Source organism: Neomonachus schauinslandi, chromosome 15 (genome assembly GCF_002201575.2).
Source record: "Neomonachus schauinslandi chromosome 15, ASM220157v2, whole genome shotgun sequence".
Taxonomy (NCBI): domain Eukaryota; kingdom Metazoa; phylum Chordata; class Mammalia; order Carnivora; family Phocidae; genus Neomonachus; species Neomonachus schauinslandi.
This window is the reverse complement of record NC_058417.1, coordinates 2,326,744-2,343,077: the sequence shown is the minus strand read 5'-3', so window position 1 is coordinate 2,343,077 and position 16,334 is coordinate 2,326,744. Positions and strand designations below refer to the sequence as shown.

Genomic DNA, 16,334 nt, shown 5'->3' with positions numbered 1-16,334 from the left:
GAGGGGGGTACAGTCTGGGCCTTGGGCCTCTAAAGCAGGAAGCAGGGGGTGAGCGGTCTTGGCGCATCGTGTTTCTCTGGGTGAGCTGTTCCGTGGAGAAGAAAAAGAGGACCCAAGCGTGCTCTGTTGGTTTGGGGAAGGGGAGGCAGCCTCAGATGCTGGGCGTCTGTGTGATGTCACGGGTTCCGGGGACATCTGGGTACACCATTGTGAGTTTCATTTGTGGGTGTCTCCAGGACAGCTGGGAAAGTTGTAGGGGAAGAGACAAAAGGGAGCGGCCAGGAGCTACGGGGAAGGGGCTATGCCTCCCTGACCCCCACACTCACCATCTTTCCTTGGACTCCCTCCTCTACTCCTGGCTGAGGGGGCCTGGGCCCTTCGGAGCTCCAGCCCTTGTGACCTGGTTGGAGTGGGAGTGGGGTTCTTCCCTGGAACCTTCCTGAGGTGGGGGTGGGAGGTTCTTCCCTGGAACCTTCCTGAGGTGGGGGTGGGCCTAGTTTCTCATTGTTTCCAAGCCGGCTGGCTCTTTATGTCTGTCTCTCTGGCTCCAAAGTTTGTCTCATTCTCTCTCTCTTTTTTTTTTCTTCTTTGTGAGTAGCTCTGTGATGAGACTTCTTTGGCTTTGTATTACTTTGTTTACGTGTGTCTCACCTTGTTTCAGAAAGGTTTTGCGGGGAAGGAGCTCTGAGGGGCTGGCCGCCGTGTCTCCTGAGTTCTGAATTTTTGAACGCCAGGGAGGAGTCTCTGGGACTGTCCCTCTGGAGTTTCAGGAATGTGTGTTTCTTCTGTGTGCTTCCACCTGGTGTTTTGTTGGTGGTGTCCCGGGAGGTGCACACCAAGGCCTCTGCGTTTATGCACAAGTATACCGATGTGGATATTTCCGCCTGTGGGGACAAAATACCAAGCTGCGTGTTCATCTGCACCGGTAGTCATTTCTGTAGGGCTCCGGCCTGCCCGGCCCGCAGCCTGGCGGGGGGCCCTGCGCATTTCTGGGGAGGGGGTTGGGCATGTGCGTGTGTCCAGGGCTGCCCCCGTGAGTGTGCTGAGCCTGGGTCTGCGGGTCCCGCTGGGCCGGATTGTGAGCCTGCCATGTTGTGTGTCTGCGGAGAGGGTGTGCGTGCTCTGGGCGCTGTGCCCCGCCGAGTGAAGGGCGTGCAGGGGGCGGGGGGCGTCCCTTGCCCGGGACTGGGTGGTCGCGCGGGCCTGCGGGGGTGCCGCGGCCAGGCCCGCGCCCGCTCGGTGTCCACCGGCCCGGCGGCCCGGCGCTGCGCCTTTCCGGCCCCGGGATCGGTCCGGGCCGAGGCCGTCGGGCGCGCTCGCCCCGGAGCCTGAGCGCGGAGCCCTGCGTCGGTGTCGGCTGCGCTGCGCCGGCCTCCTCTCGGCGGCGGCGGCGGCGGCGGCGCTGGGGGGGTACTGGCGGGGGCTGGGGGGGGCCGGGGCCGGAGCCGGAGCCGGAGCCGGAGCTGGAGGCGGGCGAAACCGGAGCGGCCGGGGGCGGCCACGGGGATGAGCCGGGCCTGGCGGACGCGGCGCCATCGCAGTCAGGTGGGCCCCGGGGCGAACCGGGCAGGGCCAGGGCGGACCGGAGCCAACAGCCGGGCCCCCTCCCCGCTGCCCGGCGCCGCGGGGGCCCGGGCCGCGCCCCGCGCCGCGACCGCTCCCCTCTGGGGTTGACCTGGGGGCTTAGGGGTCGGGGGCTGAGCCTGGCCCCGCCTCCAGGCGCGCGCGGCGCTGGGGGGCGACTAGGGGGGCCCCGGTGCGGCGTCCGACCCGGCGGCGGCCCGGGGGCGCGATCGCCCGGGGCCGGGGAGGGGGGCCGCGCGCCCTCCCCTCCCGAAGGGTTAATTCTGCAGGCCGGTGCCCCCTTCCCCCCCCGTGGGGCAGGTTGGGGGTGGGGTGGGGCGGGTGTGAGCCCGGGCCGGCGCTGCAAGCTGCTGGGAGGGCGATGGCGTAGGAGCCAGGCGGAGAGGGGGAGGGGTGGGCCGCCCAGCGCCCCGGAGTTGGGGTGTGCGGGGTGCGCAGGGCGAGCGGGGGCCCCGGAGCCGCCGTGCCGTCGGGGCAAGGTTGTGGCTGTGAGTCCCGGAGATTGTGTGTCTCCTGCTGTGTTGTGGGGCAAGGTAAACCTCTCCTGGGCACCACCGTTTGCTCGTCCAGCAGCCAGGGGTCCGGGTAGGGCCGTCCCTGAGCCGCGGGGACAGAGAGCCTGATGGAGGGGTGTCCAGAGATGTGGGGCAGAATTACAAGAGGTGGCCCTGTGGCTTTGGTGACAGGTCCGCATTGGAAAGCAGGGCACAATCCATGCGGAGTTAGTCAGATGTGTGGTTTTATGTATGTTTGATGCAGGCATGTGTTTTCTTGCACATATGAACTATTTATGAACTGTTGTTTTCTGCATAGCTGGCGTGGTTAGCGTATGTGCTGTGGAGGGCACGAGCGTGCCGTGGGGATGTGCCCGTCTGGAGGGGGCTGTTGTGTACCTTTGGGTCGGAAGGTGTCACGTCCGGGTCCCCTTTCTGTGCCCCGCCGAGGTGTGGCCCGGTGTTGGCGAGGATGGCCCGCCAGCTGGCTTTGTGGGTTTGTGTGTTATGAGTGAGTTGCACAGGGAGGAGCAGGTCTAGAATTCAGGTCCCGAGGATCTGTGGCAAGTGAGAACCCCCCAGGGTGTGTCCCCAGGTACTTGTGGGGCCCAGGGCACTGCTGTGAGAGGGGCTGGGGGCGGAGGGAGATGGGCAGGTTGTGTTTATGGGATTGTGCGCAGCCGGGCGAGGGCAAGGTTGTGTGTCTGTAACGTTCTCTCCGGGATTCTTTTGTGACGTTGTTTGTGGGCGCCTGTCCGTGCTGTGGGACTGGGAGGCGAGCTGGTCAGAAAACACTTGTGGGGAGGGAGGTGGTGTGACAAGGGCAATGTGGGCCTCAGCCTCGAGAGATCAGCCTCTGGCCGAGTGTGCGTGCCTGCCTTCTGCGCGTCCGAGCGGCCGTGCGGGGCTGCTGGGGGGTATGTTCTGAAGAAGGCAGGGAGATAAATATGGGGCAGAGCAAGGGCAGCGGGTGGGAGGCCTGGGTGTTGTCGGGGTGGCCCGGCGCGTCTTTGTGCGGGGTCTCAGTGCTTGCCCCTCGCGGCCCGCCCAGCGTGTCAGGGTCACCGGGAGGAGAGGCCTGGCGGCCGCGGGGAAACAGCCTGCACGGGCACGGTGGCTTCTTGGCCATGTTTATGTAAAGGCCGGGTGTGACTCTGGTCACTGACATGGAGAAAAGAAACACGAAGTTTTCAGTCCCCTCCTCCGGCTTCACCCTCTTCTCTGCCCCCCTCCCGGGTACCTCTGCTTTCCCTGCTCTTCTGTGACGCACGCACGCGGCGCTGCTCCTGCCACTGCGGAAGGGTCTGGGAATGGAATTCGCTCACTAGGCAGATTGCTCAGAACAGGTTTTCCTCACCTTTGTGTGTGTGTGTGTGTGTGTGTGTGTGTGTGTGTGCGCGTGTAGGGGTGAGTGGTGTGTGTGCTGCACCGGGCCTGGCTGGGGGGAGGGGGGCTAGGAGGGCACTGTGGTCGGCCGTCCGGTGTGATGGGAGTGGGGGCCTCCGGCCTCTGTGTGAGGCCCACACAGCAGGTGCATTAGGGCCTGCTGGAGGGGAGGGAGGCCTGGACTGGAACTGAGGGCTCCTGGCCCTGCCGCTTCCTCCCTGGCACTGGCCCTGAGCGAGCCTCCGTTGCTCATCTGTAGAATGGGCCTAGATCCCTGCCCTGCCTGTCTTCCAACAAGGACGTAAATGGCACGTGGAAAATGTACCTGCAAGGTAGCTCCAGTCTGGGGGCTCTGCCTGTGCCCGCCTCTGCGGAGCCCCTCGTCGGGGCCTGGCTAATAACAATAGCAGCAAACTCTTACCGAGTACGTGCGGTGTGCCAGGCGCTGTTCTCCATGCTTTTGTATATGCTCGTTCATTTACTCTTTGCAACACCCCGTGGAAGGAGGTGTTCGAATGATCTCCCTTTTTCCAACGAGACAGCTGAGGCCCAGAGAAGTTAAGTCATTTGCCCAAAGCCACTTTGCTGGTAAGAGGGAAAGCTCTAGATCCTGTGCTCTTCCAGGCCGTTCTCTGCTGCCTTTCCGAACGAAGCTTTCTGCGGGCCTCTCTGTGCACGCCCCCCCCCCCCCACTTCTCCGCCGTTTCTGCAGAACCTAACCTGTACCAGTCCGTCTCAGAAGACCAGCGTGCTTTGACAATGACGCAGGGAGTCCCAGCCCAGGCAGTGAGGACCTACAATTGGGTGCTGGGTGCTGGCCACGGGGGCACCCAGTGTTGATGAGCCAGGCACAGGAGAGATTGTCCTTGGCCTTTGGGTAGGGGAGGGCCAAGAGGGAGGTGGCATTTGAGTTACATTTTGGAGGGCTTTGGGCAAGAGGTTGGGAGAGACTGCATCTCTGGTGGGAGAGACAGCACAGGCAAAGACGGGGGGCCAGGGGGCTGGGGGAGGGCATGTTGAGGTGAGAGAGCCCCCTGGGTGCCTGAAGGAAGTCTAATGCAAGGCAGGATTGGAAAGGAAGATTGGAACCGGACCCTTAGATGGCTGGCTGAGCCATCTGAATTTTATTCCGGAGTGAGCATGGGCCAGTGAAGGTTTCCGAGCCCAGGACCAATGCAGCCTGAGCCGGCTGGGGACAGGGCCCCTCAGGGAGAGGAGGACAGGACACCGGGAGGTAGGCCTGGAGGCAGGGGAATAACCTTGGGCCAGGCAAGTGTTAACAAGGGCCTGAGCTAGTTCGGGGGCCAGAGGCGGGTTGAAGGGAAGCGTTCCGGAGCCATTCCCAAGCCGGGCCGCAGATCCGACCCTGCCTGGTGAGGGCTGGACGCGGGGAGCGAAGGAGAGGGCGGCGTCAGACGGGACACAGTTAGGGCTTAGCACGTGAGACCTCATGTGGTGATTTCTGTGACCCACTGGCCGCCCACAGGCCCCTTCAGGGCAGGATCCCGAGGCCTGGAAGAGGGGAAAGATTTTGCATCTAGGTTCACATGAGCCCGGTTCTGCATTTTAACTCTGGGGCTCACACGCTGAGTGACCTTGAGCAGGGTATATCCCCCGGTGGGTCTCAGTTTTTGCATCTGTAAAATAGAGATGATACAGATTCCAACCTCGGATGGCCGCTCGGAGGAAATCATGCGGTGAGACAATCCACGCAAAACCCTGGGAGTGTATCAGGCAAAGCATGAGTGTGCCGGCCGTGGTCACGTCATCCTCCTCATCCCCAGCTGCTGGCCGGCTCAAGTCCGCCACTGAGGCTGGCTTCCTTCCTGAGGGTGGACAGACCCCGGGATGACTTTTTGAAGGAGGCAGATCCATTCACTCCCCAAAATATTTTGGAACTCTCCCATTATGTACCGACCGGCACCGGTCTAAGCAATGGTGATAGCCTTGAGCGAAGCAGTGAACACCTCCCTCCCTCGGAGCTGACGTTCTAGAGAGCCATGAACAGTATGTTGTGCTGAGTGCCAAGGAGGAAGACAGAGGAGAGGACTAGGAAGTGTAGGGAGGCGGGGGTGGCCAGGAAGGCCTCCAGGAGAAGGGGACCGGAGGCTAGGCTTCAAGGAGGTGGGGTGGCGAGGCGTGGGGCTGTCCGAGGAAGAACATTTCGGGCAGAGGGAACAGCAGGAGGCGCTCAGAGCCGCCCCTCGGTCACACCTCTCAGATCACGTAGCCAGTCAAGAGCGGGGAAACTATGAAAACAAATAAAAAACTAAAAATTGCAGAGCCACCAACCTGCCATGAAGCCTGATTTCTGCCTCCTCTTCTCTACCACTTCCCCCCACTACTTTTCGGGACTGAGTTCCGAGATAATAATAAGAGCGATAGCGTTTATTGAGCACTTACCAAGAGCCAAGTACTCTACTAGGTACTGCCACGTCATGAGCTCATTTAATGTCTACAGACAAGCCTCCGAAGGGGGAACGGACTCATTATCCCCACCTTATAGACAAACAGCCTGAGATACAGAGAGGTTAGGGAACTCGCCCAGGGTCACATAACTCCTGTCTTCACCTCCTGTAAAACCTCGTAGGGGAGTCGCCATTGATGGGCAGTTGAACTCCGGGGAGCTGGGTCCAAACCGTGGCTTGGTTAGCAGCGAGCCGGGGGGGCGGATCGCCCCACCACTGCATCCTCTCCTCTTTCAGGTGAGGAGTTTCACGCATTGAAAGCCTCAGTTTACTCATCTGTACAGTGGGATTGATGAGAGACCCCGCTGTGGCTGTCTGGGGGTCCTTTTGAGTGTTGACATGGGATGAGGCAGATAAAAGCTTAGCACTGTGCTCGTCCCACGGACCAGTTCTCGGGTGCCAGCAGGATGTCCTGCGATTCAACTCGATTCTGACACCATCCCTGTGGAGTACAGTCGGATCCCGCAGATAGAGGACTCAGTCCCATGAGACTGCCCGCTTCAGATGCCAGCCACAAGTCCGGGCCTCCCATACTTCTGGCCGACCAGCTAAACATCGGGGTTTCCCAGGACCCCCTCTTCAGCTTCGAGAATATGCTAGAGAATTTGCTAGAATGGCCCGGTAGAACTGAGGTTGATGCTTACTTAGGTTTACTGGTTTATTGCCTAATAAAGGATATGCTAATTCATGTGAATAGCCTGGAAAGGTCCTGAGCGCAGGCCCTCCTACCTGCGCCAGTTGGGGTACGCCGCCCTCTCGGCAAGTGAATGTGTTCACTGACCCAGAAGCTCTGTGAACCCCACAGTGTAGAGATTTTTATGGAGGCTTCATCACGTAGGCATGATCAATTATTAACTCAATCTCTGGCCCCTCTCCCCTCCATGGAGGATGGGGGTGAGCTGAAAGCCCCCAGCTTCTAAAGATTTTATTTATTTATTTATTTATTTATTTATTTATTTATTTATTTGAGAGCGAGAGCACAAGTGGGGGCAGGGGGAGCGGCAGAGGCAGAGGGAGAAGCAGACTCCCCGCTGAGCAGGGAGCCCGATGCGGGACTCGATCCCAGGACCCTGGGATCATGACGTGAGCCGAAGGCAGATGCCTAACCAACTGAGCCACTCAAGTGCCCAGCCCCGAGCTTCTAAACATGGCTTGGGCTTGGGGGTGACCAGCCCCCAACCTGAAACTCTCCAGGAGACCACCAAGGTCACCTCACTGAGAACAAAAAATACTCCTGCCACCCAGGAAATTCCAGAGGATTTAGGAGTTCTGTGTCAGGGACCAGGGTCAAAGACCAAATATTAGCACAAAAGATGCTCCTAGCCCCCCTATCACTTGGGAAATTATAAGAGTTTTAGGAGCACCGTGTCAGGAATGGGGATGAAGACCAAATATACATATTTCCTACAGTGTCACAATATCAGAGCTAGAAACCTGTCCTTCTTCCTGATGTGCCACAGTTATGGTCAAGAACACAGCCTTTCTTTTTTTTTTTTTTTTTTTTTTTTTAAGATTTTATTTATTTGACAGAGAGAGAACACAAGTAGGCAGAGTGGCAGGCAGAGGCAGAGGGAGAAGCAGGCTCTCCGCTGAGCAGGGAGCCAGACGTGGGGCTCGATCCCAAGACCCCAGGATCATGACCTGAGCCAAAGGCAGCCGCTTAACCGACTGAGCCACAAGAACACAGGCTTTCTAGCCAGACTTCCCCGTATCAGACCCCAGCCCTGGTACTAGCTGATCACACATCCTTGGGTGAGCTATCTGGCATCTCTAGCTTCAGTCTGTCCATTTTTTTTATTTTTTAAGATTTTATTTATTTGACAGACACAGCGAGAGAGGGAACACAAGCAGGGGGAGTGGGAGAGGGAGAAGCAGGCTTCCCGCCGAGCAGGGAGCCCGATGCGGGGCTCGATCCCAGGACCCCGGGATCATGACCTGAGCCGAAGGCAGATGCTTAACGACTGAGCCACCCAGGCTTTCTGTTTAAAATGGGAAGCTGGGGCGCCTGGCCGGCTCAGTCGGTGGAGCATGCGACTCTTGACCTCAGGGTTGTGAGTTCGAGCCCCACATTGGGTGTAGAGATTACTTAAGAATAAAATCTCGGGGCGCCTGGGTGGCTCAGTCGTTAAGCGTCTGCCTTCGGCTCAGGTCATGATCCCAGGGTCCTGGGATCGAGCCCCGCATCAGGCTCTCTGCTCGGCGGGAAGCCTGCTTCACCCTCTTCCATTCCCCCCTGCTTGTGTTCCCTCTCTTGCTGTCTCTCTCTCTGTCAAAATAAATAAATAAAATCTTTAAAAAAAAAAAAAAGAATAAAATCTCTATGACAGGGAAACTAAGTTGCTCCCTTTAGGCTAGTGATGAGGAGCGGAGGAGGTCATGCAAGTGAAGTGCTGGCGCTCGGGTGGGGGGGGCGCGGGGGGGCCAGCGGCCCAGGGGCTATCATGGAAGGGGGGAGCCCTCTCCCTCTTTCCTCACCTTACCACCAGAACTGGACAGCAGCCCGCACGCGGGGCAGCTTCTGTAGGGGATGGGGGTGCTTCTGCAGGATTCCCGCCCCCTTCGATCCAGCATCTAAAGGGGTACCACCTGACCCAGTACTGGCGTGTGCCTCGCAGTTGGGGCTGTTAGAGCTTTTGAATAGCACCCCCCTTTACCACCTTCCTCCTCCAGAAGAGGAATCAGAGCAGTCTTTTTGGGAACATGACACGGGCCGTGGCAGGGAGGCTTTGCAGCCCAGATCGTATGACTAATAAAGGGGAAAAGAGCATGGTGTTTTGGTGGGGAGGGGGGATTTGTGAGGAACTCCCGCTGCAGGGTACCTCAGAGGTTGCATGTGGCCCAGGGCGTGGGGAAGGAGAGCCTTCCCGGGTTTCCTGGAGGGTGGACGAGAGGGGCCTCGGCTCAGCAGGCCTGCTCGGGGAACAGGCCCTCTTGTTACTCCCAGCTGTGTGCAACTGTATGGCTCTGGAACCCAGATCTCCCGCTGAGAACTGGGACCCCAGAGTCCTGACTGTGCCCACCATGGGGGAAGTAGCTGTGAGGGGCTTTCTGTGCGGTGACCACCACAGCTCAAATCGGGGTCGCCTGCTCTTCCTCTCGGATGGGCCTTCCAGCAAGAGCCGAGGTCGGGGGTTGCGTTTCCCTTCCCCCCTTTTAAGCCAAAGTCCCAAAGCCACCAGCGTTCAGAGTAAGGAGTGGGACCCAAGCTGCTTCATGCTGGGTCTGACAGCCTTTCCAGTGCCCTCCAGAGACTGGAGCAAGCGGGCGTGTGTGTATGTATCAGTCTGAGGCCTTTGGTGGTCACCGGGCACCAGAAACCTGCTCCAAGAGTTACGGGACTGGGGTGTGTGTGTGGGTGTGTGCAGGTCCTCTGCTAAATTGACTGTCTAGCAGTTGGGCCCAATAAAAAAACTCTAGTAAATCTATTTTGATATGTAAATGAGGCTATTATAATGAAAGACAACATGCAAATCTTTGATTTTCTTTTGAGCCCTGAAGATTGGGCCAAAGGGACTTGAGAGTGATCCAAGAGGCTTCCCTGGACCTATGGGACTGAGCTACGCCGCCGTGTTGTGTGGAGGTGAATTGGGAGCATGCAGATTACCTCGTGCTGGTACTTCTCCGGGCCAGCAGCAGAATGGGGCTTTGCAAAGAAGTGTGTGCCCTCCTAGCCCCAGCTGGATGCAGCTAACCAAGAACCTGACAGGCCCCCGGGAGGGGGTCAGGGTCTGCAGAGCAGCCCGGGTGCCGCCCCCACCTCCTGGGGTCCTTTCCGGGCCAGCTCCCTTCCTGAGGACGCGGTCTGTTTCTCCCCAGAAGGAAGAGGCCCCGCAGAAGGGACTCGTTGAGCCACCCCCGCTCTGCTCCATGTTGGCTGTGCCCTCAGGTGAGACGGGCGAGCGCCCGCAGCCGGGGGGAAACCGGACACGAGGCAGTTTTTCGAGGCTGGGACGCCCTGCGAAGTGGTCAGTGGTCAGTAGTTGTTCTGGGGGCCTCCTCGTCCTCCGGGCCGGAGAAAGGTGACCACTGCTGACGTCTCTGGTCTGCGGACTTGGGAGCCTTTGACCTTCGCCATGACCTGAGCCAGCCCTGGCCGCCTCCAGCCCCAGCGTTTGCCATCCTGGGGTTGGATGCTGGCCAGACGAGCGTGGCTAAGGTTAACCCCTGCCTTCTGCGGCCGGAAGTGTGTCAGTCTTTCTCCAGTCTCTGACCAACAGCAGCCCCCCCACGCCCTCCCAACTCACCTCCCTGATGACAGAGGCCCCGCCCCTCCGCCCGGCCTCTGACATCCCGCCCCCGGCTGCTTCTCCCATCCAGGCTGGCGCCATGCCCCCCCCAGCAGAGGTGACGGACCCGTCCCATGCCCCTGCCGTCCTGCGCCAGCTCAATGAGCAGCGGCTCCGCGGCCTCTTCTGTGATGTCACCCTCATAGCTGGAGACACCAAGTTCCCTGCTCACCGCAGTGTCCTGGCTGCTTCCAGTCCCTTCTTCAGAGAGGCCCTGCTCGCTTCAGCTCCGCTGCCCCTCCCACCAGTTACTGGGGGCCCTGCCCCCAACCCCGCCGCCACCACAGCTGCCTCCTCCTCTTCCTCCTCCTCTTCTTCCTCTTCCTCCTCCTCCTCTTCTTCCTCTTCCTCTTCTTCCTCTTCCTCCTCTTCCCCCCCTCCGGCCTCCCCCCCCACTTCCTCCCCCCCCCGGGTCCTGGAGCTGCCAGGGGTCCCAGCAGCTGCCTTCTCTGATGTCCTCAACTTCATCTACAGTGCCCGGCTTGCCCTACCCGGCGGCGGAGGGGACGGGGCAGCGGTGGCGGAGATCGGAGCCCTGGGGCGGCGTCTGGGCATCTCGCGCCTGCAGGGCCTGGGGGAGGGAGGCGATGCCTGGGTACCTCCTGCCCCAGCCGCCATGGCCGCCTCGCAGCCCGCAGACGAGAGCTTCGGGCCTGGGCCGAGGCCCGCCGGGGAGTGGGAGGGCGACAGGGCTGAGGCCCAGGCCTCTGACTCGCAGGCCCCCCTGTCCCGGCGGCCCCTGCCCTGCCCACGATGCGGGAAGAGCTTCATCCATCCCAAGCGGCTGCAGACCCACGAGGCACAGTGCCGACGGGGGGCCGGCACCCGGGGGTCTGCGGGGCTGGGCTCCGGGGGCTCGGGCCCCAGCGGTCCTGCGGGAGTGGACGCCTCCGCCCTGCCCGCGCCGGTGGGCTTCCGAGGCGGCCCCGAGCACGTGGTGAAGGTGGTGGGCGGCCACGTGCTGTACGTGTGCGCCGCCTGTGAGCGCTCCTACGTGACCCTGTCCAGCCTGAAGCGGCACAGCAACGTGCACTCGTGGCGGCGGAAGTACCCCTGCCGCTACTGCGAGAAGGTGTTCGCGCTGGCGGAGTACCGAACCAAGCACGAGGTGTGGCACACTGGGGAGCGCAGGTGAGCGGCCCTGCGGCCGGAGGCGGGGGCCCGGGTGGTGGCGGCGGCGGCCGGCCGGCGGAGCTGGGCAGGAGTCGGGGCGCCAGGGACCGCAGCGGGGAGGAGCGGGCAGAGCGTGGGGCCCAGGGAGTCGCGTCGACAGCGGCCCGCTCACCCACTCACCCCTGCTCCCCGTCACTGGGGCAGCCGCCTCCCTCCAGCCTCGGCTCCCTGCCCCCGATGCTCGCTAGCACCTCTGGGTGCTGGGTCTGGCCTGGTGCTGTGGAGAAGGCCGGGGCGGGAAGAGGAAGCTGCCCGCATAGGAAGAGACGGGGGTGGGGGGGTGGGGGGGTGGGGGTGGGGTTGCAGACATGCCCGCGGGGAGCCGGAAGGTGTCTTTCCGCCATACGTCCCTGCTCATGAGACATTCTCCCACCCCCCCACCCCCTGCTCTGTCACCGGAGCTTCCAAAGAAGGCTTCGTGAGTTAGGCAAGGCGTGTGATTATTCCCGGTTCGCAGATGGACCAGCTGGGGCCTAGCGTCTCACAGCCGGTGGGGGGCACTGAGCTAGGACTGGTACCTCTCCTGAGGCTGGCAGGATGGGACAAGCAGCATGAAAGGAGGGTGAGCGCTGGGGGAGCCATAGGTCTGAGTGGAGGACGTGGGAAGCTGAGGCCCTGGCTTCAGGGCCCCTGACTCCAGTGTCTCTGTCCCCGCCCTGTTCCCTGCTGTCCTGGCCCAGGTACCAGTGCATCTTCTGCTGGGAGACCTTTGTCACTTATTATAACCTGAAGACCCACCAGCGAGCCTTCCATGGCATTAGCCCCGGCCTCTTAGCCAGTGAGAAGACACCCAATGGAGGCTACAAGCCCAAGCTCAATACCCTCAAGCTGTACCGCCTGCTCCCCATGCGGGCAGCCAAGCGGCCCTATAAGACCTACAGCCAGGGAGCCCCCGAGGCTCCCCTCTCTCCAAGCCTCAGCACGCCGGCCCCTGTAGCCATGCCTGCCAGCCCACCGCCCGGACCCCCGCCTGCCCCCCAGCCCGGACCCCCACCCTCTGTCATCGCTTTCGCCCGCCCGGCTCCCTCTGTCATTGTTCACGGGGGCAGTAGCAGTGGTGGAGCAGGGGGTGGGCCGGCCAACACGGGGGGAGCCCAAGCTGCCTCGGTCATCACTTACACTGCTCCCCCGAGGCCCCCCAAAAAACGTGAGTACCCACCTCCTCCCCCTCAGCCTGCAGCCACGCCAACCAGCCCGGCCACAGCGGGCAGCCCGGCCACCGCCGCGGGGCCGGCCACAGCCACCGAGGAGGCCAAGGGCCGGAACCCACGGGCTGGAAGGACTCTGACCTACACGGCCAAGCCAGCCGGCGGGATTGGCGGGGGTGGGGGTCCCCCCGCGGGGCCTGGCCGGGGCCCCTCTCAGCTACAGGCTCCACCTCCACTGTGTCAGATCACGGTGCGGATCGGCGAGGAGGCCATTGTCAAGCGCCGCATCTCAGAGACTGACCTGCGCCCTGGGGAGCTGAGCGGAGAGGAGGTGGAGGAGAGCGAGGAGGAGGACGACGAAGAGGACGAGGACGAGGACGAGGACGAGGACGAGGACGAGGACGAGGAGGAATCGAGGGCTGGCGGGGAGGACCAGCTCTGGCGGCCCTACTACTCCTACAAGCCCAAGCGCAAGGCCGGGGCGGCGGGCGCGGGCGGCAGCGGGGCCGGCGCGCCGCCCCGGGGCCGCCGGCCGCCCCGCTGGAGACAGAAGCCGGAGCGCAGGAGCTGGGAGGACGCGCCGGCGGCCGAGGGCCCCGCGGGGCGCGCCCGGGCCGAGCGGAGGCACCGCTGCGCGGATTGCGCCCAGACCTTCGCCAGCCTGAGGAAGCTGCGCAAGCACCAGGAGGCGCACGGCGGCGGCGCGCACGGCGCCCGCGCCGGCCGCAGGCCCTCCAGCCGCTTCGCCTGCCCCCACTGCGCCAAGGTGTGCAAGACGGCGGCCGCCCTGAGCCGCCACGGCCAGAGGCACGCGGCCGAGCGGCCCGGGGGCACCCCCACGCCGGTCATCGCCTACTCCAAGGGCAGCGCCGGCGCCAGAGCCGGGGAGGTCAAGGAGGAGGCCCCCCAAGAGATGCAAGTCTCCTCGTCCAGCGGCGAGGCCGGTGGCGGGAGCGCTGCTGCTGCGGAGGGAGCGTCCGAGGCCGCCTCTCTCCAGGACCCTGTCATCTCAGGGGGTGAGGAGCCCCCGCTGGTGGCAGGAGGGGGCAACTATGCGTATCCGCCTGTGCAGGAATTTCCACTGGCTCTGATTGGGAGCGGCAGGGAACCTAGCGGTGGGAGGGGGAAAAGTGGCAGCGAGGGGCCCGTGGGGGCCGGGGAGGGGGACCGCGCGGAGGGGTTGGGGTCTGCCAAAGTCACCTTCTACCCAGAGCCCTACCCGCTCGTCTATGGCCCCCAGCTCCTTGCCGCTTACCCTTACAACTTCAGCAACCTGGCCGCTCTCCCGGTTGCTCTTAACATGGTCCTACCTGACGAGAAGGGTGGGGGGGCCCTTCCCTTCCTTCCAGGGGTCTTTGGCTACGCAGTCAATCCTCAAGCAGCACCCCCTACTCCCCCAACCCCACCTCCGCCCACTCTTCCTCCACCAGTCCCTCCTAAGGGAGAAGGGGAAAGGGCAGGGCTTGAGAGAACCCAGAAGGGAGATGTGGGGTGAGCTCTGGGCCCACCTCCCCCCTTTCACCAGATGGCACCCTCCCCGAACCCCCTGCCACTACCAGCTCCCTGGCTTCCCTGCCCCTTGGGAGCCCCTCCACACTCTTGTGCAGGGACTTGGGGGCCCCTGGAGCTCAGGGGTCAGGCTGCTTTGTGTGAGATTGTAGTTTTCCCATCTCCTGGGAAGGGATCTTGGGTGGTTCCCCTCTCAGTTCTCCTCCAGGGAATGGCCTCCATGAGGGGCAGGGCCAGCTCCCATCCTTTCTCCAGCCCTTGGGGCAATTGAGCAATATACTTATATGAATCTCTACTCATGGCCCCCACCAGCTCTGAATGTCTAACCTACCCTCCTGATTTGTAAACCCGGGGGGGGGGGGAACCATCTCTCTCATCTAGTGACCTCCCCTCATTCTGAAGCTTTCTCTAAGCCCCTGCCTAGATGCTTCCTAGCACATTCCATTCTTCGTGGCCCAGGGCCTGGACCAGACCATTGTGATACCTGATACCTGCCCATCTGGAAGCATGGCTTCCATTCTTCCCAGGGGTGGGTTTCTGTGTCCCTGTCTCCTTGGCTTCCATGCCTTTAGATCTTCCATATTCCTCCTCTCCTAGACTCTGGAGATGGCCTCTTCCAATCCAGGTCAAGGAGGTGTTGGGGGGAGGGCTACCCATCTGTTCCACGGCTGAGCACTTTCCCAGCCCAGGGCAGCACTAATCTTGGCCCTATCTTGACCCCCAAATCCAGTGAGCCCCAGATTCTTCCAAGGCAAAGAGGTGAGTAGATCACACCTCTTCCTGCCTCTACCTATGGCCTCTTCTGGGCTAAATCAGATTTGGGGGCCAGGAGGAGGGAGCTCCATATGGGACGGGGAAGGGAATCTACTTTCTCCCTGGTTTTGTTTTGTTTTTTTTCCTGATGGTTTCTCCCAGACTAGACCAAATAGCCAGAAAAGTGATGGGGGTTGGATGGGTGGGTAAGCCCAAGATTTGCACATGACCTCCCATCCTTACCTTTACCTCCATCTTCCCCAGTGTCGCTTCCCTCACCATTCACTCCAGGTGGTTTTTGGGGAACCATCCTACTCCCTTGGTGGGCTTTGGGGTATCCCCACCAACTTTTCCTCCAGAATAGCACCTTACACCCCATCTTTGACTCAGTTCCCCACACCCAAAGATCCCAGCCTAGGGATGGGGCGCAGGGACCTTAAACAGTCCCTAATCCCTAATTTGCACTAGTTAACCCTGGTCAGGGGTCCGTATGTTTCCTTCCAGTGGGGGAGTTGAAGAAATGTTTGCTCCTAATTCTCTTTGACGACCGGCCGTCCCCACTCTGTGATTGGATGAACATTTCCCATCCCACCCACCTCCCCCCTCCCAAAAAAAAAAAAACAAACAGCTCACAAGGGGAGAGTCAGTTTGGGGGAGCAAATCTGATAAATGGGAATTAGAGGAGTGCAGTTTAAAAGGGGGAAATGCTGCCACCATTGAGATGGGAGCTTAATCCCAGCTACTGTTTTCCGGGGCCAAGATGGCTGCCCTCTCTCGTGGCTGAAAGGGCAAGATCATGGCTTTTGGAGGGAGGTGAGCTTGGGGGAAGGACCAGGAGCATCCTCCTGCCTCCTCTTACCCTCCTAGTCTACAGGAAGGGGGAGGTTTTTGACAGGCTCCTGAATGTTAACCACGGAGGAGTGTCATTCCTTCTCTCCTCCTCTGTCTCTTTGCACTTTTCCTGGTCTTGGCCACAGTCCGAGTGAAAAGTTCCTACTGAATGTACCAAGTTCCAATTTTTAAGGGGGTAAAATGCTTAAAACGGGAAATGCAAAAAAAAAAAAAAATCACTAAAAAAATTCCCACAAATCTCGTTTCTGGCACTTTAGAAAAACTGCGAAAAAAGAACATAATAAAGAATACATATATATATATATATATCTACACACAAATTTTATATATATATATACACACACACACATATATATATATATACACACACACGCACACACGCACACACACACAGCGGAACCACAAGGGAGACAGAGCCTTGGAGGCAGGGGGCAGACATGATGACAGCTCTCCTATATCCTTAACCTGCACTCCTCTGAGGCAGAAAGGCACAGGAAACGGAAGGAGTTGAGGATGGACCGGGGGATTTGAATTTCAGAACAGGTCAAAATTCCAAAACCACAGACATTTTCGGGAGAACTGAGATCGTAGACACTTATTTTTTTGAAAATATGATTTAGGAAACTAGCTTCCAGAATTTGGTGGTTCTGGGCAACAAATGAGATTGTGGCAAATTGGAGA

The 16,334-nt window shown here is 60.6% G+C and overlaps 2 protein-coding genes across 6 annotated transcripts in view; one reads left to right on the top strand and one right to left on the bottom strand.

Annotated features, from left to right (window-relative positions):
• The window catches only part of SLC35G6 (solute carrier family 35 member G6), a 3,481-nt gene extending 1,181 nt beyond the window's left edge, over window positions 1-2,300 (bottom strand). The window contains exons 1-2 of the mRNA XM_044921795.1: window positions 2,242-2,300; window positions 1,180-1,423 (exon numbers count right to left, since the gene is read on the bottom strand). Coding sequence (XP_044777730.1) covers window positions 1,180-1,423; window positions 2,242-2,300 — 303 coding nt within the window. The remainder of the gene's footprint in view (window positions 1-1,179; window positions 1,424-2,241) is intronic.
• Window positions 872-15,943, top strand: ZBTB4 (zinc finger and BTB domain containing 4). 5 transcript variants are annotated; one of them, XM_021694856.2, is made up of 5 exons: window positions 1,023-1,033; window positions 9,431-9,512; window positions 9,749-9,818; window positions 10,250-11,349; window positions 12,072-15,943. In XM_021694856.2, exons 4-5 carry the CDS (start codon window positions 10,259-10,261, stop codon window positions 14,032-14,034), a joined length of 3,054 nt encoding a protein of 1,017 aa, XP_021550531.1. In that variant the 5' UTR covers window positions 1,023-1,033; window positions 9,431-9,512; window positions 9,749-9,818; window positions 10,250-10,258; the 3' UTR covers window positions 14,035-15,943. The 5 variants fall into 5 exon arrangements, with proteins under 5 accessions (XP_021550534.1, XP_021550531.1, XP_021550533.1 ...); XM_044921890.1 differs by lacking the exon at window positions 1,023-1,033 and adding an exon at window positions 1,435-1,545; XM_021694859.2 differs by lacking the exons at window positions 1,023-1,033; window positions 9,431-9,512 and adding an exon at window positions 872-925.
• The last annotated feature ends 391 nt before the right edge of the window (window positions 15,944-16,334 follow it).